This window comes from Ordospora pajunii, assembly GCF_021821965.1.
Source record: "Ordospora pajunii strain FI-F-10 chromosome Unknown Cg_08B, whole genome shotgun sequence".
Classification (NCBI taxonomy): Eukaryota; Fungi; Microsporidia; family Ordosporidae; genus Ordospora; species Ordospora pajunii.
The window spans coordinates 24,959-52,316 of record NW_026848128.1 but is presented as its reverse complement, the minus strand read 5'-3'; the positions used below and the strand labels follow the sequence as shown (position 1 = coordinate 52,316).

Sequence of the window (27,358 nt, the reverse complement as noted above, 5' to 3'; positions counted from 1 at the left end):
TTTAATAGTAGTGATTATGCAAAGTTGGAAAAAAATAAAGCAGATATGCAAAAAATGATGGATATACTAAAAATACTTGATAAGTTGGTAATCAACGAATTGGCAGATAGTAATGCATTGAATATGAACAACACTGATGACCCTCATGATGCCTGGACAAATGAATCGTCTGGAGTGGTTGAAAAATGGGAGGATATCATATGCATAATTGAAACAATAAACAGAATGATTCCGGGAAATACAGGACGTATGAATGGAATAATACGCAATATGAAAAGAGACAAATGTAAAATAGATGGCTACAGTAACAAATACCTGTATGAATTGATAGACATGATGAATAAGATGATAAATGATGCTGAGGGTCTAAAAGGGGAGGAATACAAGGAAGTATATGATCAAATAGCAATCATTTGCAACGAGATCAAAAAGAAGATATGCATGTATTTGATCAAAAGGATTAGGATGTTAGATCCTGCTAATCTAATTTTTCATGAAATAGATAAAACAGTGGTAATAAAGTATAATGAGCGCTTTAAAGAATTGAAACGTAATAATAAGAGTATAAGTTATCAAATAAAGATTTTCGATAAGATGCTGAATGAAATGAAACCTGCTCAATTGAAGAAGATAATGTATACTGTTGTGAAAAGTGTATGTAAAAAGCATATTAATAAGGATTACAGGTTGAGCAAAGAAGAAGGTGAGAAAAATGTTGAAGAGGCTATCAAAGCATTGCCACATCTTGGAGCGATCATAAACAATTCTGGAAGCAATGCATTGAATAGTGGGGTGGAGAAGAATTATAGTGTGAAGAATGCATTAGTGCTATTGATACTGTTTATGCTGACATTGACCTATAAAGACATGATAGATCAAGAGATGATGAAAGATTTGATAAATCAAAAGATGGATGACAGCAGCAAGCCCATAGCAGCGGTTGAAATCAATCAGCGAAAGATGATGATTGAGAGTAGTGCGTGAAGAGTGTATAAATAAATGTATTGTGAATGAATGAGTATGAGTGGATGTTGCATTACAAATGGCATGAAGTGAAAAGTGGAGCGCTAATTGTTCCATCGGCTATATATGTGATGTGGAGGTGTATCATGGTGCTTGCGTTGTTGTGGTGTAAGCCGTAGATATAGATATAAGCATGGATATGGATACTGTGCACAGAATTTAAATGCAAAGTATCCCAAATGGATTCTAAGAATGAAGAGAAACTTGCTATTAATTTTTATGAAGTATGGAGAAATAACGATCCTGCTATGCTTAGTGATATTTAGAGAAGTACAAGCAAAATAACAATATCGTGTACATGATTGATAAATCAGAACTTATGAAATCTATAAACACGATTTTGTCAATTATTGAATCATGCTTATCTAATTTTGAACAGTATATGAATGCTATCATGAATATAAGCAAGTTTTGTATAGCAACCAATGTTTATCCAGATAATAAATACAAAAAATTGTTATTAGGAGCATAGCTACTTTATTTAAACGAATGTAGATATATGCTAAATCAATATATCCTACGATATCTGATATTGAATTGCTATTGAAAAAAGCGGATGCACTTGATGAAAAGGAAATGAATGAGATTAAATCACGAATAGGCAGTATACAGAATAACAAGTATGTTTTAATGTCAAAAATGTTTGGCAAGAAAAGTAATAAGCCGATTACTAACGAAGAAGTGGAGGAATTTGTATTTGGATTGTTAATATTGTATATGAATCTATGGATGATACCTTTTGGCATAGTTATTTTGACAAAATAACCTAATAATGCTTTATTGCTGTTGTTTCTGGATGAACCGAATATTGATATAACGATTTATGAATACATTTGCAAAGATTTGCTTGGAAGTGATCTAGAATTTGAAAAGCAAAAGAGGATGCTACATAGAAATTTTGATATTTGGGATGATGATTGGAAGTCGATTAAAGCCAGAGCCGCGAAGGAAAGGAATAATATTCTTGCAGGATCGATTATCAATTATAATGAATATAGTAAAGTAATAATGCATAGCCAAGAACAAAAAAATATACGATTATTTTTTATTATAAGATTTTTGATTGCTGAATTTGATATGTGGCTTACTGAGTTCATTGATGATGTGAGATATTTAGATAATATAATTAGAAATAATGATTATAGAGATAAGGTTGAGTGTTTTGATGAATTTTCTATTCTTTGTTATCAGTTTATAAAAAATATATATAAAACTGATCGTTTATTTATGGCAGTCATGAAAGTCAATAGTGATGAAATAGCTTCAATAGTAAATGATGTATTTTGTGAACGCATTTTACCGGAAGTTATTGAAGCTCACTGCAGATTTAAGAGCATGGATGCAGATGTATGAATTATGATGAATATTGTATATGCAGCAGCTAAATTGAGAACGATTGTCCCTTCCTTAAAGTATATAAAAGATGGATGAAATGATTCTAAAGAAAAAGGAAACAAAGGGCAGGAGATTGAATTGCTGAAAATTGATGATGGGGTGAATGAATGGGTATCTGAGTATTTAAGTAGCTATAAAACCGAAAATGCTGATGCAAAATTAATTGTATAAAGTCAAGCTATGGATATGTATCAAGATATTGGCGAAAAGATTATCGAAAGAGACTGGCGAAGGGATGGAGCAGGAGCTGGAGCGTCTTATTACGAATTATAAAGCTAGTGGAGTGGATAATAGAATGGAAAAGGAAGTAATTAAGGAGATGACGGATCGGCCGCTGATGTTTCTACTTGGTATTACATTGGAAGCACAAGAAGTGGAAAAGATTATTGATTACATCAATACTAGAATAATGAGTCATATTTATGAATGACTGAAGTTGTATTTGCCGCATGATGTTATTGATAAAGCAAAGAATAATAATGAGCTGAGCTGAGCGTAGGTCTTATGGTATATGGCAATGATTAGCTGCTGAAGAATGTTGTGATGATAAGTCCTGAAAAGAGTACTTATATGAAGATATCATTAAGTCTATAAGAAGCAAAAGCCAGAATAAATAAGTATGCAGTAATGAAGTGCAATTATTGGCAATAATCATGGCAAGCATTGTAAGGCATAAGATTCGGAAGGATGGATACGAGATCCAGAGATTGAGTGTGGAAGATATTATTATAATAATGGAAATATATAAAGAAAGGGATGTGAATGATCTGAAGGATTTTGTATTGAGGTTGATAGAGGAATGATCAAACTTACACCTAATGGGGAGAGTGTAGAGACATATGTAAAGGAAAACGATTATAGCGATAATAAAGAGGCATTTGAGGATGTAATTGAAAAAATTTATGGTTATTGAGAGCATTACGAATGAAATCAGTGGCCGAATAATTGAAATATCGAATAGCGCATTGATAGTAGATAGCATTATAGCGATATAGATGATAAGTTATTATGTAAGATAGTGCAAATAAATGGGAAATGGATTAAATTATATTAAATTGATTATTCTAGCACGTTTATTAAAGAAAGAGAGTATAATGGAGTCTAGATCTATGATTAGGAATATAATTATTAGCGAACTGGATATCAATAAGAGCAAGATTTTGGATAATAAGAAGCTGAAGCAAACAGAAAGTCAATAGATTGGATTTTTACGAATTTTTATTTACTTATAATTGAAAGTGTAAGCTTGGCATGATGCAGATTATATCAAACTCTAGTGTTGAGTAAATTGAATGGGAATAAGATAATTCATGGTTAGATAGCGATGAAACACAATGAATGATTGTGGCATGAAATTAATGAAAGCCAATTTATGAATAGTGTTATACAGGCATTAAGATATTGTATATTTTGATAAATGTTTAGAATAGATGGCGGTTGCACTAGATATGTAGGTAAAATGCGAAATGCTTTGAATTAAACACTATAGTTAGAATAGTGAATGCATTAGTAGGCTAGACTTTGTGTTTTAAATGTTTGGATGAAGTGCCCTTGGCAGAAATGTTTTTTGTGAAGGATTTTTTGCAAAAGATCCATTTGAGTCCGAGCTATCTTGGGCCGAATATACAGGTATTGATAAAAGAATATCTGTTGTCGAAAGTGGAGGGATCGTGTGGGTCTGATGGATATATAGTGATGGTTCTTGGAATAGACGAGATAGGGGATAGTAGAGTGCTGTTAAGCGGAGAAACGATATTTACTGTGAAATACAAGGCACTTACGCTTAAGCCGTTGAAGGGCGAGATAGTTGATGCAAGTGTAGTTGAGACGAATAAGATGGGAGTATTTGCATCGGTAGGGCCACTTACTGTGTTTATATCGAACCATCAGATTCCTAATTTTCTGCTAGAGAACGAAATAGCAAAAAACACGATGATCAGACTGAAAATAATTGGAACGAAGATAGACTCTACTAAGATATATGCTGTGGGTACATTGAATGATGATTCATTGGGAATTATCTGCTGATTTTTGTAGCTTATGATAATAAATGTGTTGTTTGTAGAAGTTGGCTGAAAGGAGTATAACTTCTATGATTTATTGAAAGGGATATAGTGTTCTATTGTTATGCAAATGCTATTTACTGATTGTATTGTAGAATGAAAGGCTTAACGTAAAGGAGAATGAGTGGGCTAATTGGAGGATGCTCTTTAGAAATATGAAAATTGACCCTTTAAGGAGATGGAAGAGGATAGAAAGCACGGAAAGAAAGAAGAGCAAGAAGGATCGCAAGTAGGTGCAGAAATGGATTATGGGATTCCGCTTTTTGGAATGAATGAGAATATTCCTGAAGGGTTTCCATATCCCAGCTGGGGAGCCCAAGGCATGAATTATGCATTTGATCATCAATATAACTACTACAATCATCATCCAATTTCTTCGGCACCATTCCAAGGCAGTGGGATGCCGACATCAGCTCAGGGCTTTGAGCAGAACAATATGAGTTCATCAATTACTTTTGAAAAACCTCGAGGACGAAGCCATGGGAAGAAAAAGATAAAGCTTGAGTACATAGCAGGAAAGAACAAAAGGAGTGTCTGTTTCAGCAAGCGAAAGAGGGGGATAATGAAGAAAGCGTATGAATTGAATATTCTTACAGGAACGGAGATTCTTCTTCTAATTGCCAGTGAAAGCGGGCATGTTTTTACATTTGCGACGGATAAGCTTAAGCCGATCATACTAGAGCATGAGAATATTATTCAAAGTTGCTTGAACAAGTCTGAAGGGGTTGCTTTCAACGGCTCGATGCGCAGTGAAAGAAACAGGAAATATTCCAAGAAAGATATTGGATATGATGATATCGGGATTTATGATGAATCATCCGAGAGCTGAACGAGATATCCCGATGAAGACTTCTAAGGATGTTGATAGTATTGTATCAAATAAAATGCTTTCTAAACTTTTCTTGCAATGTTATTATAGTTTGAAACATAAATTGGGGATGAGGATAAAAAAAATCAATATTTTGAGCCTATGCTGCCTCAAGATGAAAGAAAGAGGATGGTTTTCAAGCTGTTTACTGCATTGAAGAATTCAAATATATTTCCTGGGTATGACATGGGGCAGATTAAGGAAGCAGCAATTAGAGCTGAGCAAAGGATATTTGAAGAGAGTAAAACCAAAGACGAGTATGTGAAAGGGATGGATGAAAGATTCAAAAGAATAGAAAAGGCAGCTAGTGAAGGGAGGAGGGATCATCGGTATGAGCAGAAACAAGAAACACCGTGCTCAGTATCAGATTCATGGGCAGGTAGAGTTGCAGGGTCTAGTTTCCAGGAGTTAAATATGCATAATAGCTATGAAGGTGATGGGATGTTTTCAGGTAGTGCAGCGTCTGAGTCTGGTGTTTTGGGCAGCATGCAGAATGGAAATCAGGACTGGTTTGGATCTATTAGAAATGCAAATATGCAAATGCATGAAGAATACGGAATTCTAAAGGATGGTATGCCTCAGAAATATATTTCACAAGAGATGGGAAGTGTAAGACATAGATCTAATTCCTGTACGATTCAAAAAACAGTGCATAAATCGTATGGAACAGGGGCTCAAGAGTTTGGGGCTGGGTTCCAGTATGCAATGAACTTTTCGGGAGATTTAGCTGGCAATGATAAGCTTCGGAATAGCCATGAGAATATACAGCACATAAATGAAGAAAGGAGGATGAGTGCAGCATTTGAGCAACAGCCTTCATCAAATGGATATTGTAGAGAAGGAGCATATATGGCTATGCAGAATGAAGTAGATAGAAATCAAGAATATTTGAAATACAACATGAAATCAGGTGAATGCAGATCAAAGAGCGAAGTTTTTATTAAGCCACCGATTATGAGAAATGAAGAAAAGGGCATTATGCTAAATCCAAACTACTTGCATGCAGGAAAGTATTTTATACCACAAAAGCATTCTGAACAGCGCATGCATCTGCAGAATAACATGTACGCATCACAAATGAGAGCTGGTAGCAATTGCACATCATCAGGCTATACTACAAATAATCGCATGCATTCCAATATGATGAATGGCAATCAGGGTATTTTTCAAGAATCAACCCTAAGCTCGAATTCGTATCAGAATCGTAGAGGAAGGGGAGCAAACACATTTTTGGCAAGCTCTTCAAATGGCACGAGCTCGATGGCAGACGGATGGATGGGATTTTCGTCTGTATTTGGTAGCAAAGCAAATGTAAATGGCAGAAAGCATGTAGGCGGAGAAAGGGGAATGAAGTCTTCGCCGATATTTTTTAGTCAGCAGGTACAGCATCAGCAATACTATGGCAATCCGCAAAAATACGGAGAAACAGGGCCTATGCATACAAATTCGAGGCCATCAATGACTATGGACTTATCACAGAGATTTGAAAAACAGCTTGGGCAGATGGATATATTTGATGATAGCCGTACAAGACTTAATGAAAGCATGCACAAAACAGATTATTACTTTAATGGAATATCTAAAGGAATGGAAATGCCAGGCGTGAAGTCAGAGAGGAATGCAGAATATATCAACATGCAGAGTGGTGTTGATACGGATGCCTCATATGCCGAGACGGGCCTAGATAATCCTTTCAAGCTCGATTATTTGCAATCAAATATGAACAATCCACATTCTGGAAGCAAGGTGCTACATTACAGCAGAGACTCAAGAGATTGCTCATCTTCGGGGGTTTCTAACTACGGAAACCAGTATACAAGCATCAATAACTCAAATCCAGGATGCAAAAATGATTCACTTGATTGCAATGCATCACCAAAGTTGCAGGCCAGCACAAATGGCCCTGGCTATGCTGCGAATGAAGAACATAAGAAAGAATTGCCACCAGAGGATTTGGCTGATATTGATGAATTTATGAATTCAAACGGGCTAAAGAAAGTGCCTCTTAATAGCTTAGAGATATTGAATATGGAATTAAAGCTTGAGAAAGGCGTAAATGCAATCAGCAGATCTCTTAAGATATACAGCAGCTTTGAGGATGCTTTTCCTAAATCAAAACTAAAAGCAAAGTATAAGCATGCCAAAACGCTTATCGAAAAACAAATCGAATGCATGAAATACAATATTTATTTCTTGAAAATCCGTAATGTAGATGGACTTATTGATCAAATCAACTCCTTGATAGTTGACATGAGCCACGAGTTAAGATCAACAAATGATAACACAACCATAATTAATTATGGCGATTGCCTTAGAGATGCTTTGAAGGCTTATTCAGAAAAGAAAAAAAGACTAAACGCATTCGGATTAAATTTGATTGAGAAGAATAAAAATTGAATAAAGCTTGATTTACTTATGCAACACATCGCTCTTACTCGGCTTTTTCATATGCTCCACAATAACTCTTGAGTTTCCTATAGTCTGCCCATTTACAACGGCTACTGCTCTTGATGCATGCTCTTTTTTTCTATATGTAATTAATGCAATCCTTTGATCCGTTATTTCTACATGGCATGATCCAAACTTGCTGAATACGTTCCAAATAAGAATTTCATCAGCTTCGCTTCCAATGTTATTTACAGTAATGCATGATTGTTGCTCTGCCATTGCCAAATATATTCTTTTTCCATAAAGCTTTACGCCTTTAAGAACGTTGCATGTGTATTCCAACTCTGCATGTGCTTTGTATGTTGCAAAGCAGTATCCTTTCCTTTGATTATAATATAAAGATTCCACTTTGGATGCTTGCATAAGTAGCTCGTATATCAAATGCTTTCCAACCTTACTTGGAATATTTGTAATGAAGAGTTTATGCATGCCTGCTGAGTTTGTGTCTTGATATGTTGCACATGCATATGGTCTAGAATCGTTCATTCGAGGGATCATTTAGATGCTCTGTAATAATGCCGTGCTTAGAAGTCTTTTGCGAGCTTTATTGCTTCCATTATATTTGCGTGAAACTCCGATTCACTGATTTTCAAGTCATAGTACTCCATCCTTCTGATGAAATCTATCGCTGCCTGAAATGATGTGAGATAGTATGTAATCTCTTTCTCACTATACATGCTTGGCGCAGGGTAATCGCAATGTATATTGATTCCTATCCCATGTAGACACTCAAGCGTGCAAGGATCAGCAATACGCCTTCTGTACTTAGCCATGAATTGTGCTTCCAGGTAAATGTTTGTAACTGAGGATTTTATGATACAGTATATTATTGCAGAAAGCATTTTCCCTTGATCTTCATGCTGGCCTATTATGCGGTACAACCTTTCTATAGTTTGCATTACATGGAGGATCTTTTCTGTAGATGTCGAAAGAGAGGGAATGGCTTTAAGTGACTGAGATAGATGCTCCAGATTTTCGTGATGTATATCAAGCTCAAGATGTTCCGGCCTAATCCATTCGTACAGAATAAGCTTTCTATTAACAAGCTGATTTGTGGAATCACTGATGTCCATAAGTCTAAAATTACGAATGAAATGCACTTACTCGTTGAATCTATTTGTGATTGTCATTTTCTCAACCAATGCAACGCCTGCTTCGCATTTGATTCCGTACTTTTCAGAAACATAGTCATAAAATGTCTGTAGAAGTTCTGGATTGCTTTTAACAAGCTTCATGTCCTGAGTAAAACTGTCTATTGTCTTTCCAGCTGGTGTTAGCGAAAGAGATAGAAGTGCTTTGACACATGCGCCTCTGCACATTTGCTCTGTTTTGAATGAAATAATTAAATGTTTCAGTGCATCTCATAAACATATTCAGGCCCAGTGTAGCTGTATGTTTTGCAATGGAATGCATGTAAGCTTTGGTGCCATTGAGCATTGCCATAAGCTTGACAAAAAATTTCTTATAATGAAACCCTCAAAATGGAAGGTACTGAGAGAAAAAGCTCTGGAAAGCCGTTTGTTAGACGAGAAGATGAATGGATTCCGAAGACGGCACTTGGAAAGCTAGTGAAGATGCGCAAGGTTACTTCTTTGGACCAGATATTTAAATTTTCTCACGTCATCAGGGAAGCAGAGATTGTTGATTTTTTGTGTGGTAACTCTTTGAAGGAGGAGTTACTGTCTGTTAAGTCTGTTCAGAAACAAACTAGAGCAGGGCAAAAGACCAAAATAAAGGTTGTAGTGGTTGTTGGAGACGAGAAGGGGCATGTTGGAATAGGAACAAAGTCGTCCAAGGAGGCTGCGTCAGCAATCAGAGGCGCAATAATAAAAGCGAAATGTGCAATCAGGCCAGTAAGGCTTGGGCTGTGGGACGGGATCAAAGGAGTACCACATACTGTGTCATGCAGAGCATCAGGCAAATGCGGTACATCAATTGTTAGGGTTATTCCAGCACCCAGAGGAGCAGGGATTATTTCTTCAAGTGTTAATAAGAAGATATTTGAACTGGCAGGCATAAAGGATGTGTACACATCGTGTAGTGGAGCAACGCCAACAACAGAAAACTTTGCCAAAGCGTCGATTGCAGCGCTTGAAGCCACTTCTTCGATGCTACTTCCAAGCCAGTGGGCCGAAGAGCCGAAGACCTTGAATCCTCTACTTGAGTTTGCAGACATTCTGAACCAACTCGACAAGAATCGTGTTTGAGCAATAAAAGAAGTTATTCTTTATACATCCATGTTTGAGACTCTTAAGAGCTATAGCGAACCTCTCTGGATATACGATATACTGTGGGGATGGAATGTTATTGTTAAAGATGATTTTTACAAAGACCTTGAAATGAATGATTCCAGCGATGAAGAAATCAACATTAGCAGGAAGAGAAAGCAGCATGCTAAGAAGCAGGCACTTGTGGATTTGTTTGAGGAGAAAAATGTAGACGAAGATAGCATGTCTTCTGTTGACTATGGTGATAAGGATTCTTTGTTTTTTGAGATTTTTGGGACAGGGGAGGAATACAGATATGTGCTTGAAGGAGATAAATCTGAACGTATTGTGCATAAAGAAGATTCTTATGTGGCACAAGAAGTGGTTGATGTGGAGGATATATACATGTATGCACGGAATAACTTCAAAATTGATCAAGTATCACTAAAGAAAATTATTGAGCTTGTTTCCTGTGGCTATTCAATACATTTTGCACTATTGCACAATGGAATTGAAGGCATTGGGATTGAAGACGGATACATGATTGTGGATATTTTTGGTGAGCATAAAGATTTTTCAAAACTAAAAGCAGACATGGCAAATAAATATGGAGATGATGCACTTCTCCACAAGATGAATAGCATCAGAGAGCTTAAATGGTATTCATCATACAAACAACAAAGTGGGAAGGATGTTGAAATACCAAAGGGATTGCTTTCTGTAGAAGATTTTTGTGAAAATATAAGAATGGCAAAAAGAGTATATGAGCCTGAATATTCGTCAGCAGATCTGTCTTTAGGAGAGAGAGACAGAATTGCTATGGCCATTTCTTGCCATCCGACATTTAGAAATGTTGTATACACTATGTTTAAACAGTACGGCATAGATGATGAAGAGAATGGGATGAGAGTTGACGATGGAATTGTAGAACGAGTATTGATAGAGCTGTATCAAAGCGACATGGCATCTGATGATCAGTGGAACAGGCACCGAAGGAGAATTATTCTTGTGGCGATTGAAAATGCCTGTGAGGTTGTTATTCCATTGGTAATTGAAGAGAACAGAAATAAGGAAGCAAAGAGGAGACTGTTTTTGAATACTATTGATCGTATAGTAAATGGATCGATTGGCATCAAGGGAGAAGGAATGCATATATGCGGAATAACTGAAGAAAAGAGATATCTTAAGGCAGTTGTCCTGGATTTTGAAGGAGAACTTGTGGAATCGATTGTTGTAAAGGACAGCGATGAATGCAAGCTACTGGAGTTTTTTGAACAGTTCAATCCCTGCTGTACTGCAGTGAGTGGATCTACAATCTCGATAAAACGCTTGATGAAGACTATCATGCCTTGGAATCCTGTGTATGTAGAAAATCGAGTGGCCACGATGTCGAGCAACGATACATATGCATTTTGTTGCAGTATTGCCAGACTTATTCTATGCCCTGAAATTGAATACGCAGAACTGGTAAGTAAGGGTATTGTATACCTGCCGCAGAGTGCATTGCCAAGAAATGAAGCAATCGAAACTATCAGAAGAGGCATTCTGACCGCAGTGTCTGTAGTTGGTGTTGATGCTAACTATTTGCTTAAAAGCAGTAGATGCAGCGGGCTTCTATCGCTTATTTCAAATAACCTTTGTTTGAAAGAAAGATTCAAAGAGCTCAGGTATGTACAGAAGCTAGAGGATCTTGCATCGATATGCGATAATGCTGTTGAATACACAAATCTTGTGACATACCTTAGAGTGAATTCTGGAATATTTGCAAAAGTTTCACAAGCAGAAGCATTGGATTCTACATGCATACATCCAAGGAATTATGAGGCATGCAGAAGCATGTGCAAGTCACTATATAATCAGCTAGAAGTTGAAAAAAAGCCTATATTCGATTATGTGCGTGAACTATTGAATAACCATAAGGAGGTGTTTAAGAGTCTAAATTCAATAGGCTTAGCTGGCATTTCCAACAATACGGCACTGTTTGATGACATGTGTGGAATGCTTGCATATGGAGACAGGCCGTTGTATTCAGGGCTTCCTGATGGTTTAGTATTTAAAGAATTGACCGGAAGCGATGAGTCTCTGATTGGAAAGACATTTGAAGCAAGTGTTGCTAAGTGTGGAGATACCTATTATCTGTTGAGCACAGAATGCACATCAGCAGCCATTTACGTTAAGAAGTCCAAGCAAACAGAAGAGCTTTTTCTTAACCAGCTAGTTATGGTAAAGATAGAGTGCATGAATTGCTTTATGCTGTCTTACACAGGATGTATTGTTGCTCAAGAGTATAGACGATCCCAACATTCGCGATTTATGACACATCCGTTGTTCAGAAATCTAAATAGCGAAGAATCAGAATGCTATCTCAGGGACAACTGCTTACCATTGGTTCTAAGAGCAAGTAAAAGTGATGGATCTCCAATAGTAGTTTTGAAGATTCTGGATGATGTATATGTGCATATGAAGGTGGCGGAAGATGAAAAATATTGCTACAAAGAATGCTCATACGATAGTTTGGATGAATTCATATCAAAGATTGCAAAGAAGATACTCATGAACGTCAAAAATATAAAAGGTCACAAATACTACTTTGAAAACGAGGACAGATTACTAGAGTATCTAGGCCAGAGCGGAAGTTACATAAAATATGGATTTTACTTCAGTAGAAAATATCCTGGAAAGGTTTGCATGATGTATAGCAATGGACACTGTTTCAAGGAATATATAACAGTAAGTGAATACCTAGTGTACGAAGGAAGAAACTTTGCTACATTGGATGAGTTTATGAGATATAGAAAATCCATCTAATCAAATCATCAATGCAATTGCTTGAACAAGGTTTATACTATAAGCATTCATGGCATATAACATTTGGTATTAAACATATGCTTTGAGTCTATTTATTAGCTTGTAAAGGCTCAGATGAACACGTACAAATAATAAACCTTCATTAAGAAGCATAAATCAACACATAGTGCAAAGCAAATCAATTTACAAACACATCACATATGGTTTTGCCACAGTTAATTTAATTTTGAAGCATGTAAGTCTGTACCTTCTTGCATAAATTTCTTTTCAGGATCAAGTTTTAGGGACTTCCTCATGTCTAATGCATCCTCATAACCGTTTTTATCATAGTAATAATCAAAAATTCGCCTGTAAACAGTGTAACCTAATCTCTTGTAAAAATCGATTGCATATGTATTGGTACACCTAACATACAAGTCCATAAAGTATGCTTTGTATATGTTTGCATTGTTCTCTAATATATCCATACAGAGCCTTGCAAACCGATTCCTTCGTTTTCCAAACTGCACACTCAGTACAGAAATGTGTGCACATACTACTCCTCCTTCTTTTTCTTCTAGTCTTCCCATCAAAATTCCATAGACCTCCCTTAGGCAATAAAATGAATGCTTTCTTTCTTTAGATGAAACAACCGCCATGCAGTCTTCCGTATGATTTATCATGTAGTATAGGTAGTAGCTCAATGCATAGCTTTCTGTACTATAGTCTAGATTTATTGTATCTAACGAAAACGCATCGCTTGGAAGCAACGGCTCTATCTTATACATTTACGGGGCTTAATACCAGCCTCCACTTTTCACATCAGAGCCTACCAATTACATCAAAAATTCGTTTTATATCAAATTCTCTGCTCTTGTAAATATCACGCATTCCTTCATCACTCATATCGTAGACCTGCTTCAGATAGCCTGCATCAACAAACCTTGTTTTATTGAACGCCTCAAAAAAAGGCTTTCCAGAAAATGCTATAATTTGATCTTCCAGCTTCTGCAAAAAACCAAACAGCTCCTTGTCTATTTCCTGTATTTCAACCACCTTTCCGCTCAGGCATACAGCAAATACCCTATCTCCAGGTATAAGCATAATCGGCATGTCGTTCACAAATATTGAAGCAGTCACTGCTACGCAATTTTCAAATAGATTCATAATCATCACCTCACCAGTCATTTCTCCGACAATTAGTCTGTCTTTATCAAACTTCTCCAGCGATACGATGCATCGAGAAACATCATCTTTATGCTCCACATTCCCTTCCTTCAAAACAAACACCGAATCCTTCTCTGTTCCAACAAACACCCTGGCATCATCCGTGCATACACAGTTAATCTTCGATGGAAACTCAATCCGGAACTTTTTCAGAAGCGTCTTAAGCCCAATCTCATAGCAATACATCGCATTAAGTGATGCACAATATATTCTACTTTTCTCCATCCTCAAAACACTTGGTCCATAATCAATTCCAAATGCATACATTAAGATATCCTGCTTGTATATATTCAAAAAACATCTGGTATCAGATATATTCATACTATTTTCGCAATCATTTACGGCAACAACACAATACTCTCCGTATGATGCTGCCTCAATAGCTGCTCCAACTCCTTCAAATGCTATGCTTCCATCAAACTTCTTAACACTGAACCTGCTGTTTACATTCTCTACATACCCCATTCCATTCATCAGTATCTTGCATGCTCCATCTGCATGGACTAAGCCATCAATCATAATCCTTCTACTCTCATCATAATCATAAATACTCAGCCACATTCCCTCTCCTACCACCACTCTTCCATCCACAAACACACTCCTTATTCCATCAACCCCAATCATTCTTTGGCACCTAACATCCATAGAATCATTCTCAAGTATCATAATCCTACCCTTTCTTCCAATGCCTTTTCCATTAAAATTCATCCAGCTAGGCAATCCAAGCGATCCATCCATATTAATCTTGAACCTGTGCATTGCACACCCAACTACATATAAGTATCCTTCAAAAGCCATCACAAACTCAAAATCTTCCAAAAGCAATTGAATAAACACAAATCTCCTCTCTGAAATACTATACACACGTATTACGCGTCGTCCTGTTACAACAAACAAATACTTATCATGCACTTCCAATCCCCTAACAACGACTCCAGTCTCAATGCACTCCATAACAGATCCTTCAAACAACAATATCCTGCTATGATTTGCAAAAATAACATATCTTGATGAACCACAGAAATATTCATGGATCACTTCCTTCACATAAGCCTCAGGCCCTCTTGTATTTTGATTATCCATGATCAAATCACATACCATGATCGATTCTCTCATTACATACACATCATGGCTCTGAATTCTGAAATACCCAAGTACTTCACTGGCACATTCAAGCTCATATTGCTTCTCAAACTGTGTTTTGTTCATCTTGATGTTACAAATCCTGTTGCCATAGCATACACAAATCATATCTCCAGATGCAAAAACATCTTTAATCGCACCATCATCACTGCCCTCTCCTACATTCTCCTCATGGTTAGAGTCTTCTGTGATTTTAGCCTTGCATACAAAATTGATCGGCAATGCTTCAACAACCTCGCCTACATTTCTTCCGTTGCACACATAAACATGGTGTAATTCATCATGCACAACGTATGCACTCCTGCAGATCATGCTGCTGCTAATATCATCCGCATACACAATGCTAATACTTCCTTCATCCCTCTTAACAAAATATACTTGACTGATAGAGTCATGTGCTAAACAAATAAAATGCCCGTAATAATCAATTACTACATCTTTGGGCACACATACTTTTGCTGCATAATGCAATTCTATACAATCCGTAGCTTTGATCTCAAAAACAAGACCATCTGCATTCACAACAACAGCCAATTCGTTCATTCCCTCTGGACTAACTGCACTGCATGTAAAAACACCATCCATTGGTATATCTGCTCCTGCACCTGATACTCCAGATGATCTAAGCAATTCCAGAATATCATACTTTTCCACCTTGAAAGTACTCCTAAAAGCAAAAACACTCACACTCGAAAACACCACAAACATCATGCTGTTCAACGGAACAATCATGTACCCACTATCATCCACCATCTGTTCAGCCACCATCTTAATTGCTCTTGAAACACAATCATATTCGTACACTCTAACTGCGGTTCCATTGCAGTTTTTTTCAAGAGAAGCATATCTATCCCTACCATCAATCGCTTTGAAGTCCAGAACAACAGTTGCACATCGTCCCATACTATACTCCATAGGCTCAGAAAGCAGCCCTTCTCCAGTCCTATACAGCACCATCTGTCCAAAAAACGACACAATGCAAATACCTCGTTTTGTATATGCCACATATGAGCCTGGATTCTTATAATCAATATTACTTCTTCCAAACACATGCATATTCTTCTCATCAAGATTCTCATCCAGCTGCCGTATACATCCATTGAAAACAACCATAATGCTACTCTCAGCAGCTACAACAGATTTAACAACATCAAAAAAATCAATCCGCTTGGCATACACTGCTCTTCCGTCTCTAATAATATACTTAACAACAGATGATGCTTGCGCCAAGTAAACTCCAGACCGATTGCACACAATCTTCATACAAAAATCTCCAGGCACTACCGTCTTGCTGATATAAAACATTAGGGATGCATAGCATTCAAAACATCTTTTAATCAAAAAAACATATTTCGCTTCTTCTAGAAAACTCAATGTCAACCTTGTGCCCAACAAGATCGCGGATATTCTTCAATCCATACTTGATCATTGCCGGCCTTTCAAGAGACAGCCCCCATGCAATCACGCTCACATCCGCATCAAATCCCATTGGGCGTAGCATCTCGGGCCTGAAAATCCCAGAATTTCCTATCTCTATCCACTTGCCGAGCTCCTTATGATACCCAAACACTTCCATAGATGGCTCAGTGTATGGATTAAATGCAGGCTTGAACTTGATGTTGTCCATGCCAAGCCTGCCAAAAAATTCCTGTAAAACACCCATGAGGTGTCCTATGGTCAACCCTTTGTCAACAATCAATCCTTCCACCTGATGGAACTCCGCAAGGTGTGTTGCATCTACACTTTCGTTTCGAAACACTTTGTCAATGGAAAACAGCTTTGTAGGCACAAACCCTCTTTTTCCTAGCTCGTACAGCCTTCTGGCACTTACCGACGTTGTATGTGTCCTTAGAATGTTTTTCTGCGCTTCTGATATGCTCCATGCATTTCTATGGCCCAGCGAGTCATATCTTCCTCCACAGTGCGTTTCGGATACATCCTTCAGATACTCAGCAGGGAGCCTTGTGCTTATCTCGGGATCCTTAATAAAAAACGTGTCGTGTGCATCTCTCGATGGATGATCCTGAGGCTGGAATAACGCATCAAAATTCCAGAACGATAATTCAACATATTGGCCAGTAGACATCTCGCTAAACCCCATCCCAACAAATATCCTCTTGAAATCGTCTCTCATCTTCATCAAAGGATGTAGAGATCCAGACTGCGGAGCACTTCCTCGAGTGTCAAAGTTGTAATTCTTGAAGACAGCATTTTTGTAGGAGCCACTCTGCACCATCCCTGCAGTCAACTCCGTCACATAACTGCTTGCTTCAAAAAACATCGGCCCTTTGGTTGCTATTAACACAACATTCTTCTTCTTATAAACAAGCTTTCTTCTCCTCAACGTCTCCAGCTCATCTTCAGATGCATTTCCACATTTCAGATTAGCAGCCATCTTTCTTATTCCATCCTCAATATCCCCAACAACTCTGAACACTCTACTTCCTTCCTTCCTAATCCACTTATTTTTAAATGCATTCATCTTCCCCAACTTGTACCTTTCGAGATCCTCAAGACTCATTCCATCTTGCCCTATTGACTTTAACAGCAAATACTCTTCACTTCCATTCTTCTCCACTTCCTCACCCTCCTTAGTTAGCACTTCCTCAAAACTCTCATTCGTCTTAACATTGCACACACCCTTACTCTCAAGACTAATAAACGCACCATGTATGCTGGCATACGATGCATCAATGTCAGATGACTTTACCTCATCATCAGCTCTCAGCCTCTCGATCACAGCCTCCACTACCTTTTCAATCATAGGGCTCAAAAACATCACGAAAATATGCCTTGCATCACACTCAAAGCTTCTTCAATTTCACTCCATCCTGCACATTCGACTTGTCCTCAAGCACCTCTACAGCATCTTTTCTCAAAATCATTTCCTTTATCCCTCTCAGGCTGTCTGCAACCTCATTCACCACACCGATGCTGGCTTCTAGCAGCCCAACAGCCTTTCTGCTGATCCTGAACTCTGCATATTCCCGTTTGATATTCGTCTTGAGTAATTCAGAATACATTGTTGTCATCTTGGATATCTTCTCTTTGAGCTCCGTGTTTTTTTTCGCAAGATCCCTGTTCTTCTTTTCCATAATTGCATTGCATTAATATCAAGAATTCAAAGTAGGGCATAAATGTTCAACATAGAGAATCATTACGGTGCACACTTGAAAAAAGAGACCATTCGCTCCGAATCGTTTCCTTTTATCTTGGCAAATAGAGAATTCTCTAAAGAGCAGAAACCGTCGTTTCCTGCAATAAAAAGCACCGAAAGGTCAAAAATCAAGTACACAGACTTCTTAAAAATGAACAAAATGTTCACAGAATACCTTACAAGGCTCAAGGGCACAATAAATTCGGCTATGTTTGCTAACAAGATATATACAGCAGAGCTAACCGGTGCAAAAGTCAAAATCTCCGACGGGAGAAGTGGAATAGTTGTTGAGGAGCGAGCAAATTCGCTTGTGATTGTCTTCGAAAACGACTTGATAAAAACATTCATAAAACGAACAAATAGTTTCTCAGTCGAGCATGATGGAATATACTACATCTTTGTTGGATCAGGCATGAAACCAAATAGATTTACAAAGAAATAGTCATAAAATATTATAAAATATCTAATTGAGCCATCCTACACTAATTCAAACTCCTATCTTGCCTAATCAGTACTCAACAACCTTATTGATTCCTTGAAAATCCAATCACAAAACGAAAATGCGTTTTATTTAAGAGTAGAGTCCAGCAGGCGTTGCCTTTTGCTTGGATGAAAACACCTTCTCTCTTGCTGTAATAAAATCTTTCATTGTCACCATCTTTCGTCTCTCCCTTAATGCGATCATTCCTGCTTCTGTACAAATCGCCTTTATATCTGCCCCGCTCAAGTCCTCCTTACTAGTTATCAAAGACTCAATACTCACATTCTCATCTAGCGTCATCCTGGAGGTGTGAATGCCAAATATCTTCTTCTTAGTTGCTACATCGGGCATTCCAAATTCAATCTTTCTATCAATTCTCCCTGGCCTGATCAGGGCTGGGTCAAGCGCATCTATCTTGTTTGTGGCCATAATCACCTTAATGTCGTTCCTCGTGTCAAACCCGTCCAATTGGTTCAGCAACTCCAGCATTGTCCTTTGCACCTCTCGTCTACCTCCAGAAGATGTGTTGTACCGTCGCCCTCCAATCGCATCTATTTCATCAATAAAAATAATCGACGGCGCATGCATATCTGCAACCCGGAATAACTCCCTCACAAGTTTCGGCCCTTCTCCCAGATACTCCTGTATCAATTCTGTCCCCACAACCCTAAGAAATGTCGCTGACGTCTGGTTCGCAACAGCTTTTGCCAAAAGTGTCTTTCCAGTGCCAGGAAGCCCATATAATATCACCCCCTTCGGCGGTCGTATCCCCATTTCCTGGTAAAGCTCAGGATTCGTCAACGGAAGCTCCACACTTTCTTTTATCTCCTGTATCTGCTCCTCAAGCCCTCCGATATCTGCATATGTTTCTGATGGCGCCTTCTCCAACTTCATAACATTCACCATCGGATCCATCTCTCTCTCAAGTACACCCACAACACTGTTGTCCTTGTGGTTCAGCAATACCGTGCATCCTGGCTCAAGAAGATCCTTGTCCACAAAAGACATTATATTAACATAATACTCTAGCCCAACACCCGTGGTGATAATCGCATGGTGATCATCAACAAACTCCTCCAGTGTCCCAACAGACAATGGGCTTCCTCGCAACTGCTCAACCATTTGCTTCTGCCCGCTTACCCCCTCAGAAGACTTGTCCATCTCACATAAACTCAATATGTTGTCTTCAAGCGACAACAAATGCGCCATCTTGCTCAGCTTCATGTATCTCAGCTTGCACTTTGTCAATGGATATACTTGCGGTGGCTTCGATGCTGCCTTGCTCTCCTTCACCCTTCTACGCCTCTTCAGGTTTATAGTGGCCGAATCATCGTTATTCTGCCCTTGGCCTTCCTCGCTCATTGAGGGCTTGTTTTTGTTGTGATAAATCAGTCATAATCTCCATGCCATCAGGCATTTTCCATCTAATCATCTATTCATGCATCAAACAACACAAAATTGGCACGCGTGCCCTTGCTGTTTATTAATGATCAAGCATGGCATCTTGGATAGTGTGGCTTCGAGATTCCTAATGTGCTTGCAAAGTGACGAAATAAACTCCGTCGAGCGCCTCTTCTTCATTCTCGAAGAAGCACACTGGTTTACAATGGACATATACAACATCACAAATGTGTCGTTTGCAGAGTTCAGCAAACAGCTTCTTGGGCATATCGGAATTGAGACAAATGTCGATGAGTCTCTAAAAGCGTTCATAAAATACAGGCAATCGGTGAAGGTGTTTGGAGCAATAATACTCGATCCTCACATGACGCATGTCCTTGTGGTCAAGGAAAAGAAAAAAATGAAAAATTACTCGTTTCCAAAAGGCAAGAAATGCATGAACGAAGACGGCATTCACTGTGCCACCAGAGAGGTTTATGAGGAAATAGGATACGATGCAAGCAAGAAAATATGTAATCTGCCAATCTTCATCTTCGAAAAGATTACTTTCTACTTTGTGTTCAATGTAAAAACAAGCTATCCATTCCAAGCACAGACAAAAAAAGAAATCGAGGAGATAAAGTGGATGCCAATCAAAACACTTCTGCATGGAGAATACAAGAAGAGATACTCAATCATTAGCACTGCATTCAAAAAGGCAAAAAACTTGATATTTACACTGAAGAAGTTCAGGTTCAGACTCAATGTAAAGAAAATAATGCAAAGCATAGATAAAAAAATGGATTCCTGCAACCAAAAGTAAATATGCAAGGAATTCACTGCCACAATGCATCAGTTGCACACCATCAATAAAACAAGCTAAGCATCAGACTCAGATTCATAAGCGCTAATCGATTTATTTCATAAGCCATAAATGCCAAACCTCTATCACAAAAACATTCTCAACAAAAAGAAAAGTATCACACAAAGCACAATGCCTCCCATGAATAGGAATTTGTCAGACAGATATCTCTTGTCGATCTCATCAATTATTTGCTTGCTGAGGCCCAAACGGCTCAATCCGATTTTGATCCTGTCATTTGTTCTGCTTATGTATACATTCTGCCTCTTGACTGTCTCAAACGCATCCATTGCATTCATCAGCACATCATTTATCCTCTTTGTGCTCGACGAAAAAAAGTCGCTGTCAGTGGCCATTTCTTGCGGAAGTCCTTCGGTGCTTTCCATATACTCTTTTTCCGGCTTGATCTTTGCATGCATCAGTTCTTCATTCATTTCATCCTTTTGCTTTGTGCGCAAACTTCCTAGTTTAACCAGTCTTTTATTAAACATATCGGCCTGTTTGCGAAGATACCGAGTCTGCGACGTCTCATGCTCCAAACCATGGACCGCCCTGGAAAACGACTGTACACGTATTGCAAGTCCACCTATGTTCTCAAAAGTGCTTTCGCAATCCTTCAAGTCGCTCTCAATTGCATTCGCCTCTTCAATCAGCTTCGATATGTCATGCTCTACCATATTAAAACAGGGCTTGCATCGCCATGTGTTTTTGTTATAAACTATAGCTCCAGTTTGCATGCATAATGCTACATGTCGAATCCACAGGCTCTGGCTTCATCTCATATATGCCATATCCATCGCTTCCGTTCCCCAATAGAACTGCTTCGTTTACAAGCCCTAGGTAGAATGCGCTTGCCTTCTCAAGACTATCACATGCATCAAGAACAGGCCTCATCTCGGGCCTTTCTGTGAAGTACACAGACAAAAGCTTGAATAAATGAGACTTGATGTGCCTGATACCCGCACTGCTTGGATACTCCTTACATATTTCTATATACTCCCTGATCATGTCCAGGCACGAGCTCCTTAATCTGCAGAAAACAAGCGGATTGTGCAAATGTGCCTCTCCAACCATCACCCCATCACATCCGGTGTACTCAAGACATCTCAAAATATCATCATGGCTCATTATGTTGCCATTCGAAAGCACAGGAATCTTTAAGCACTGCTTCACTGCCTTAATATGCTCCCAGCTTGCAAGCCCCATCATGGCGCCTTTCTGATCCCTTGTTCTTCCATGAACCGCCAGCATCGAGCATCCTGCACTCTCGATCATTTTCGCATATTCAGCAGTCTTGGAAATACACTCAAATACCCGGATCTTGCATGTGACAGGAACTCTCAAGCTAGTCGACAGAACCCTTATGATCTCTGCAGTCAGCTCCCAGTCTTCCTGAAGATACACGCCATATCTTCCTTTCTTTGCAACCTTCTGTGGGCATCCAAAATTCACATCAATTGCATCGCACTGGCTTTGGATAATCAATGCTGCCTCCAGCATCTTCTGTGGAGAGTTTCCGGAAATTTGGACAATCAACGGCCGATCTCTTTCGGAGGTCGTGTACCATTGATTGCTACAAGGATCGCAGGCTCCCCTCAAAAAGGATTCGCAGTGAACCATTTCTGTGTACAGTATGTTTGCGCCGTATCTCCGGGAAAGCATACGCCATGCCTCCTCCGAATTTCCAACCATCGGTGCAACTGCAAAGTACGGTTTGCTTAGCTTTTCCCAGAATGGCTGCATAGGGGGATTCTGTTTGCATTCTAATCATAAGCATAGCCATTTCACAAGTTCGTGCATCCATGGCAGCACAAGCAACCATAAACCCATAGAAACTTTGCTTAAAGTTCAGATACTACCTTTATTATTCTCAAATGGCCTTCTGCCTGATTCTCAAGGCATTGTACTCCTTGATTGCTGCAAATCCAAATCCTGCCATTGCTATTCCAAGAATCGCATAGGCCAAGAAGTTTGAACTCTTGCTATGGCTATCGCTTAGCTTGTTTACAATGTGATCAAGATCTGCAAATGCCTTCTGAATCTTCTGTATTCGGATGTCGATGCTGTTAATGTTCTCAGATAGCGATATCAGCTTCGTGTCCATTGTGTTTGCTCTGCTTGACGATGCCGTGATTTCATCCATCTTCTTCATAACCTGCTTTTGCTGCTCATACAGCACATGCAATATCTTGTCAAACGATGAATCATTTATGTCCCCGATAATCAGTTGAAGATAGTTGTGCAGGTATTCTGTCTTCGAAACAAGATGCCTTATCTCCTCTTCTTCATGCATAATGCTGTCTGGCGATCTTGGTGCTTCTTCAACATGTGGAGCATGAATCGCATGAACCTTATACTCATCGGTTTCTATCCTTTCAAAAAGCTCTGCATTTCGTAGCTTGTATACACTATTTGAAGGCGCCTTGTCATAAAATGATGTGATGTTGAAGTATTTTCCAGAGCCTATCTTTGTTGAGTTGCCCTTTCCATGGTATCTGAAGCTGTCGTAAAGCAGTTTATCTCCGTCATACAGCTCCACTTTGAAGTTCTTCTTTGTGGATATCACCTTCACTGTTATGTCGCTTACACCCTTGAGCCTTGATGGATTTATTACATCTCTGTGTAGATTCATGTCCTCAGACCCTTTCAGGCTTTCTTCGCCATTGTTGAATGCCATCACTATCTCTGGCTGTGCGCCTCGGAACTCAAGCCCTGCCATTATTCCATCAAACTTGTCGTTTCCGCCCCTGTACTCGCCCTGGTCTGGAATTTCAGATGTATACCACAGATATACTCCTCCAATATGTGGAAACCTCAGCGCTGCATTTGTAAATGTATATGAAAAGCTCCATTCTTCGTGTGGGTTTGGCTCAAGGAACGCCACAAGCCCGCCCTCATCGGTGTGCCTTCTAAGAGACAGGCCATCTGCCTCCACATGCGTTCCCTTCACCCCGACCTTTTCATTAAATCCGTTCGGATGATATGCTATCTGGGCATACGGCTTTTCAACTACACCCTTGTTGTGTTCAGGCTCTGCTATAATACTTGAGAATGCATATCCAAGAGCCAAAACAGCCAAACAGTAGCTTGCCATGGCTGTTTATGAAGTAATTCCTTTTATGCTACCTGTGAAACAGTGTTTTGCTTTTATTTACTGTCTACAAACTTTTCAATACGATCACAATCGGCTTGAAGGTTTAATTCAATGTATGCACATAAACAAATAAAGCTTGATGAATGTCGTTTTCATTATTGAATTGCTTGTGGCTGTTTATTGTGTTGCTGCCCAAGGCGTCATTGTGCCTGGTGCTCTGCCATTCAACAGAGCTTTGTCCTGCAGGTGTGTTGAAGACGATCTGAAATGTAAGGATGCATGCTCAAAGCTAAACGTCGCTGCTTCGGATAATCCTCTTAGGATTGTGCAAATTCAAAAGCCATCAGGCATAGCTATTACAAAGACTGCTCATGCTGACGAAAAGCCGTTTGTCAAGTTTGTCGAGAAAAAAATCAGCAAAAGCATATATGGCAGCGGATACACTCCAAATATAAGCAATGGAAACGGCTCTGCTCAAGTGATAGCTGATTTCCAAACAGATGCTTTGGTCAGAAAAACTCCCGGAAGTCTTGCTTACAAAGGAGACATTGCTTTGTACAATGGCACGTCTTACAGAGTTTGTGATTTGTACGACTGGGCAACGAAAATCCGTGCAAATCAGCAATACATGTCCATGAGTGACGAATTGAAGGCTCTCTACAATAGCATCAATGAAAATTCAAATATAGAAGGAATGTGTGCGAAGAAATCTGCTCTGATTGATCTTCCTATGATCTTCCAGAGCATCGACAGCAAATACTCTGGGCCTGACACTTCCACAGAAGAGCAGCCTTCACATTCTCTCACAAATCGTGGTGAGCCAGTTATAATAGAAAGAAACAATGTGATTCCTGTGTTTATCAGGGACTCGGATGTATTCCATAACATATATCCTGAGAGATATGCAGAGAAGGATGATGCAAGGATGCTTCTTAACCAAGACACTGGAGTATCTGTGTCAACAATCACATTGAGGACAACAACCACAACAACAACAACCAAGGCACAGTTGATTGAGCAGGCAGAAAGCACATTATCAAGGAGGATGGCGACGCAAACAATAATAACAACTAGAACAATTACAAGACAGCCAAGAGTGTCCCCAGATACTGGTGACCTCACTACAACAATCCTCAAGACAATGTATGTTGACAGAGATGGTATGGATAGCAAGATGGAAACAGAGGATGGCGCAGAGTCTGAATCGAATGCCTTTGCAGCCAATGCTCCTGAAAAGAAAGGAACGAATAGCTTTAGAAGCAAAAAAGACAAGCCAGGTGCGCAAAGGCTGATGGAACTTGATTTGATGCAAAGAATCAAGAGTCTGCTTGACTCTGTGGAAGCATCTAATGCCAAGAAAAGCATTGCTACAACCACTGTGTCTGTTAGGCCACTAATAACCGAGGATCTACTGAATCAATCACAAGAAGCCACATCATACACAGCACCTCATACAACCACGCTTACAATTAGCAAAGAGCACACAACCACGGTTTACAAAAGGATATCTGAGCCTTCTACCAGGGGATATCTAGAACCTGTGTCTAGGGATCTTATGCCGATGGTGTATGAAGATGCATTCAAAGAGTTGCTAAAGGGTATTTCTGAGTTTATGAAGGCCAACAAGGCATTGCCATCTACAAAAGAGAATGTATTGGATGCAAAGAGTGTAACTACGAAGAGTCTGACGACCACGGTTGTGGAGACTGTTACAAAAACAAAGGATGTGTTGGCTACAGTCTTATCAAAGAGCCAATCGATGGCACTACCTTCTTTAGCGACTGTCGTAAGCATACCATATGCTTCACAAATTAGGGAAGATAAAGAGCATTCTATGATAATGAGCAAGTATGATCAGAAAGTCGATGAGCTTATGAAGAGAATTGCAGTGAATGAAGAGAGAGAAAGTAAGCTGATTGATATGATAATAGCAATGGAAAAGAGCAAAGATGCAGGAAATGAAGAGGATGCATTTAAGATGATGCGTGAAATGCATGGCAGAGAGATCATGCATGACGAGCATGAAGTACCAGATGGTTATTTGCCACGCTTTCCAAAGCATATAAATAGCCTAAACGATACCAAGAAGCATGGAGCAAGAGTATCTGATTTGTACGATAGCAAAGCAGATGATGCAAGTATGCATGATGAAATATCTGGCAGCAAGGATGTGGATAATGATAATGATAATGATAATGATAATGAATATAAAGACGCCGAGAATCGATCTATAGAATCAATCATGAGTGTGCTATCGGTTGAGAAGTTGCCTGCACATGAATTTGATGCCGAAAAGCTGAATCGGACGAAAGGGAGTGTGCATCATGGATCCGCCATAAAGAATAGACATGATGTAAAGTCAGCTAGTGTTGATGTACCTGAAATGCTACGATACAAGAAGAACAAGAATAAGGCCGTTCGAGATATTGCCGAATCTGATAAGGATAGAGCTATGCTAGAAAGTGTGGCTGATGTGCTAAGGGAATTGAAGGAGACGCTCACAGAGCATGAGGTGGTAACAAAGACAATTATCAGTACGATTGCAAAAGGGCTGGATAGCAATATGCATCTTAGTGTAGTGAGCTCTGTTGTTGAAGATCAGGTAAGAAGGCTTGAAAGGGAATTAGATGGGCTTGAGGAGAAGGTTGAAGCGGTGGTTGGGAAGAAGCTACAGGAGTTCAAAATTCTGCATCGCAATGCTGATCATAAGTACAAGGATAAGACTGTCTCTGTAATATTACCTGTTGTATCCAGATCTGTAATAGGGAAGAGCGGTACAGATACAAATGAAGCAGAAAACGAATTGAAAGAAATGAAGACCAGAATGATTACGGTGATTGAATCTAATGAGAGTACCAATAAGGATGTAAGCATCATTACGGTGCATGAGGAGACTCCAAAGCTTGCATACACAAGAATAGAGTCGTATGTAAGACAGCCGGAATCGATGTGCTTGGAAAGCATGGATGGAAAAAGCATGGATGATGTTGTGTTAGATATAAAGGAAAAGAAGATTCCAAATAACAGTTTGTTGATTTCTGATGAGGTTGTCATAGATGAGATAGTGGAAAAGCTAACACCATTTGTAAGCGAAATGCAAATGCCCTCTATCAGTGTAGATCAAACACAAAATGAGAGTGAAAGTGTTGTATCATCGATATCTGCTGGCTAATGGCATGTTTATTAGATAGAGTGACGAGTAAATAATATAATAAATGAGTTT

General features: G+C 39.0%; 23 protein-coding genes across 23 annotated transcripts; 12 read left to right on the top strand and 11 right to left on the bottom strand.

Annotated features, from left to right (window-relative positions):
* On the top strand, positions 1–984 carry HK407_08g13550 (uncharacterized protein; the record flags this gene model as incomplete). The annotated part of the gene is made up of 1 exon (XM_060421318.1): positions 1–984. A coding segment is annotated over one exon (984 nt), but the record flags the coding sequence as incomplete, so codon positions are not given.
* Positions 985–1,599: 615 nt separating this feature from the next.
* On the top strand, positions 1,600–1,788 carry HK407_08g13540 (uncharacterized protein; the record flags this gene model as incomplete). Its single annotated transcript, XM_060421317.1, has 1 exon — positions 1,600–1,788. One exon carries the CDS (start codon positions 1,600–1,602, stop codon positions 1,786–1,788), a length of 189 nt encoding a protein of 62 aa, XP_060276537.1.
* Positions 1,789–1,905: 117 nt separating this feature from the next.
* Positions 1,906–2,376, top strand: HK407_08g13530 (uncharacterized protein; the record flags this gene model as incomplete). The annotated part of the gene is made up of 1 exon (XM_060421316.1): positions 1,906–2,376. One exon carries the CDS (start codon positions 1,906–1,908, stop codon positions 2,374–2,376), a length of 471 nt encoding a protein of 156 aa, XP_060276536.1.
* Positions 2,377–2,653: 277 nt separating this feature from the next.
* On the top strand, positions 2,654–2,848 carry HK407_08g13520 (uncharacterized protein; the record flags this gene model as incomplete). The annotated part of the gene is made up of 1 exon (XM_060421315.1): positions 2,654–2,848. The coding sequence occupies one exon, from the start codon at positions 2,654–2,656 to the stop codon at positions 2,846–2,848; it is 195 nt and encodes a 64-aa protein (XP_060276535.1).
* A 1,130-nt stretch (positions 2,849–3,978) lies between these two features.
* Positions 3,979–4,446, top strand: HK407_08g13510 (uncharacterized protein; the record flags this gene model as incomplete). Its single annotated transcript, XM_060421314.1, has 1 exon — positions 3,979–4,446. One exon carries the CDS (start codon positions 3,979–3,981, stop codon positions 4,444–4,446), a length of 468 nt encoding a protein of 155 aa, XP_060276534.1.
* Positions 4,447–4,659: 213 nt separating this feature from the next.
* On the top strand, positions 4,660–5,310 carry HK407_08g13500 (putative SRF-type transcription factor; the record flags this gene model as incomplete). The annotated part of the gene is made up of 1 exon (XM_060421313.1): positions 4,660–5,310. One exon carries the CDS (start codon positions 4,660–4,662, stop codon positions 5,308–5,310), a length of 651 nt encoding a protein of 216 aa, XP_060276533.1.
* A 141-nt stretch (positions 5,311–5,451) lies between these two features.
* On the top strand, positions 5,452–7,746 carry HK407_08g13490 (uncharacterized protein; the record flags this gene model as incomplete). The annotated part of the gene is made up of 1 exon (XM_060421312.1): positions 5,452–7,746. The coding sequence occupies one exon, from the start codon at positions 5,452–5,454 to the stop codon at positions 7,744–7,746; it is 2,295 nt and encodes a 764-aa protein (XP_060276532.1).
* Positions 7,747–7,758: 12 nt separating this feature from the next.
* On the bottom strand, positions 7,759–8,283 carry HK407_08g13480 (uncharacterized protein; the record flags this gene model as incomplete). The annotated part of the gene is made up of 1 exon (XM_060421311.1): positions 7,759–8,283. The coding sequence occupies one exon, from the start codon at positions 8,281–8,283 to the stop codon at positions 7,759–7,761; it is 525 nt and encodes a 174-aa protein (XP_060276531.1).
* A 38-nt stretch (positions 8,284–8,321) lies between these two features.
* HK407_08g13470 (vacuolar sorting protein 9) lies at positions 8,322–8,870 on the bottom strand (the record flags this gene model as incomplete). The annotated part of the gene is made up of 1 exon (XM_060421310.1): positions 8,322–8,870. The coding sequence occupies one exon, from the start codon at positions 8,868–8,870 to the stop codon at positions 8,322–8,324; it is 549 nt and encodes a 182-aa protein (XP_060276530.1).
* A 27-nt stretch (positions 8,871–8,897) lies between these two features.
* On the bottom strand, positions 8,898–9,116 carry HK407_08g13460 (uncharacterized protein; the record flags this gene model as incomplete). Its single annotated transcript, XM_060421309.1, has 1 exon — positions 8,898–9,116. One exon carries the CDS (start codon positions 9,114–9,116, stop codon positions 8,898–8,900), a length of 219 nt encoding a protein of 72 aa, XP_060276529.1.
* Positions 9,117–9,278: 162 nt separating this feature from the next.
* On the top strand, positions 9,279–10,004 carry HK407_08g13450 (ribosomal protein S5; the record flags this gene model as incomplete). The annotated part of the gene is made up of 1 exon (XM_060421308.1): positions 9,279–10,004. The coding sequence occupies one exon, from the start codon at positions 9,279–9,281 to the stop codon at positions 10,002–10,004; it is 726 nt and encodes a 241-aa protein (XP_060276528.1).
* A 30-nt stretch (positions 10,005–10,034) lies between these two features.
* On the top strand, positions 10,035–12,812 carry HK407_08g13440 (putative SH2 domain-containing protein; the record flags this gene model as incomplete). The annotated part of the gene is made up of 1 exon (XM_060421307.1): positions 10,035–12,812. One exon carries the CDS (start codon positions 10,035–10,037, stop codon positions 12,810–12,812), a length of 2,778 nt encoding a protein of 925 aa, XP_060276527.1.
* A 215-nt stretch (positions 12,813–13,027) lies between these two features.
* Positions 13,028–13,579, bottom strand: HK407_08g13430 (uncharacterized protein; the record flags this gene model as incomplete). Its single annotated transcript, XM_060421306.1, has 1 exon — positions 13,028–13,579. The coding sequence occupies one exon, from the start codon at positions 13,577–13,579 to the stop codon at positions 13,028–13,030; it is 552 nt and encodes a 183-aa protein (XP_060276526.1).
* A 34-nt stretch (positions 13,580–13,613) lies between these two features.
* Positions 13,614–16,466, bottom strand: HK407_08g13420 (uncharacterized protein; the record flags this gene model as incomplete). The annotated part of the gene is made up of 1 exon (XM_060421305.1): positions 13,614–16,466. One exon carries the CDS (start codon positions 16,464–16,466, stop codon positions 13,614–13,616), a length of 2,853 nt encoding a protein of 950 aa, XP_060276525.1.
* A 28-nt stretch (positions 16,467–16,494) lies between these two features.
* On the bottom strand, positions 16,495–17,940 carry HK407_08g13410 (tRNA synthetase class II; the record flags this gene model as incomplete). The annotated part of the gene is made up of 1 exon (XM_060421304.1): positions 16,495–17,940. One exon carries the CDS (start codon positions 17,938–17,940, stop codon positions 16,495–16,497), a length of 1,446 nt encoding a protein of 481 aa, XP_060276524.1.
* A 25-nt stretch (positions 17,941–17,965) lies between these two features.
* On the bottom strand, positions 17,966–18,256 carry HK407_08g13400 (uncharacterized protein; the record flags this gene model as incomplete). Its single annotated transcript, XM_060421303.1, has 1 exon — positions 17,966–18,256. The coding sequence occupies one exon, from the start codon at positions 18,254–18,256 to the stop codon at positions 17,966–17,968; it is 291 nt and encodes a 96-aa protein (XP_060276523.1).
* Positions 18,257–18,298: 42 nt separating this feature from the next.
* Positions 18,299–18,760, top strand: HK407_08g13390 (uncharacterized protein; the record flags this gene model as incomplete). The annotated part of the gene is made up of 1 exon (XM_060421302.1): positions 18,299–18,760. The coding sequence occupies one exon, from the start codon at positions 18,299–18,301 to the stop codon at positions 18,758–18,760; it is 462 nt and encodes a 153-aa protein (XP_060276522.1).
* A 129-nt stretch (positions 18,761–18,889) lies between these two features.
* Positions 18,890–20,161, bottom strand: HK407_08g13380 (AAA ATPase; the record flags this gene model as incomplete). The annotated part of the gene is made up of 1 exon (XM_060421301.1): positions 18,890–20,161. One exon carries the CDS (start codon positions 20,159–20,161, stop codon positions 18,890–18,892), a length of 1,272 nt encoding a protein of 423 aa, XP_060276521.1.
* Positions 20,162–20,285: 124 nt separating this feature from the next.
* Positions 20,286–21,002, top strand: HK407_08g13370 (putative mRNA decapping protein 2; the record flags this gene model as incomplete). The annotated part of the gene is made up of 1 exon (XM_060421300.1): positions 20,286–21,002. The coding sequence occupies one exon, from the start codon at positions 20,286–20,288 to the stop codon at positions 21,000–21,002; it is 717 nt and encodes a 238-aa protein (XP_060276520.1).
* A 125-nt stretch (positions 21,003–21,127) lies between these two features.
* HK407_08g13360 (uncharacterized protein) lies at positions 21,128–21,718 on the bottom strand (the record flags this gene model as incomplete). Its single annotated transcript, XM_060421299.1, has 1 exon — positions 21,128–21,718. The coding sequence occupies one exon, from the start codon at positions 21,716–21,718 to the stop codon at positions 21,128–21,130; it is 591 nt and encodes a 196-aa protein (XP_060276519.1).
* A 34-nt stretch (positions 21,719–21,752) lies between these two features.
* Positions 21,753–22,784, bottom strand: HK407_08g13350 (dihydrouridine synthase (Dus); the record flags this gene model as incomplete). The annotated part of the gene is made up of 1 exon (XM_060421298.1): positions 21,753–22,784. The coding sequence occupies one exon, from the start codon at positions 22,782–22,784 to the stop codon at positions 21,753–21,755; it is 1,032 nt and encodes a 343-aa protein (XP_060276518.1).
* A 127-nt stretch (positions 22,785–22,911) lies between these two features.
* HK407_08g13340 (uncharacterized protein) lies at positions 22,912–24,135 on the bottom strand (the record flags this gene model as incomplete). The annotated part of the gene is made up of 1 exon (XM_060421297.1): positions 22,912–24,135. One exon carries the CDS (start codon positions 24,133–24,135, stop codon positions 22,912–22,914), a length of 1,224 nt encoding a protein of 407 aa, XP_060276517.1.
* A 139-nt stretch (positions 24,136–24,274) lies between these two features.
* HK407_08g13330 (uncharacterized protein) lies at positions 24,275–27,307 on the top strand (the record flags this gene model as incomplete). Its single annotated transcript, XM_060421296.1, has 1 exon — positions 24,275–27,307. One exon carries the CDS (start codon positions 24,275–24,277, stop codon positions 27,305–27,307), a length of 3,033 nt encoding a protein of 1,010 aa, XP_060276516.1.
* Positions 27,308–27,358: the final 51 nt, after the last annotated feature.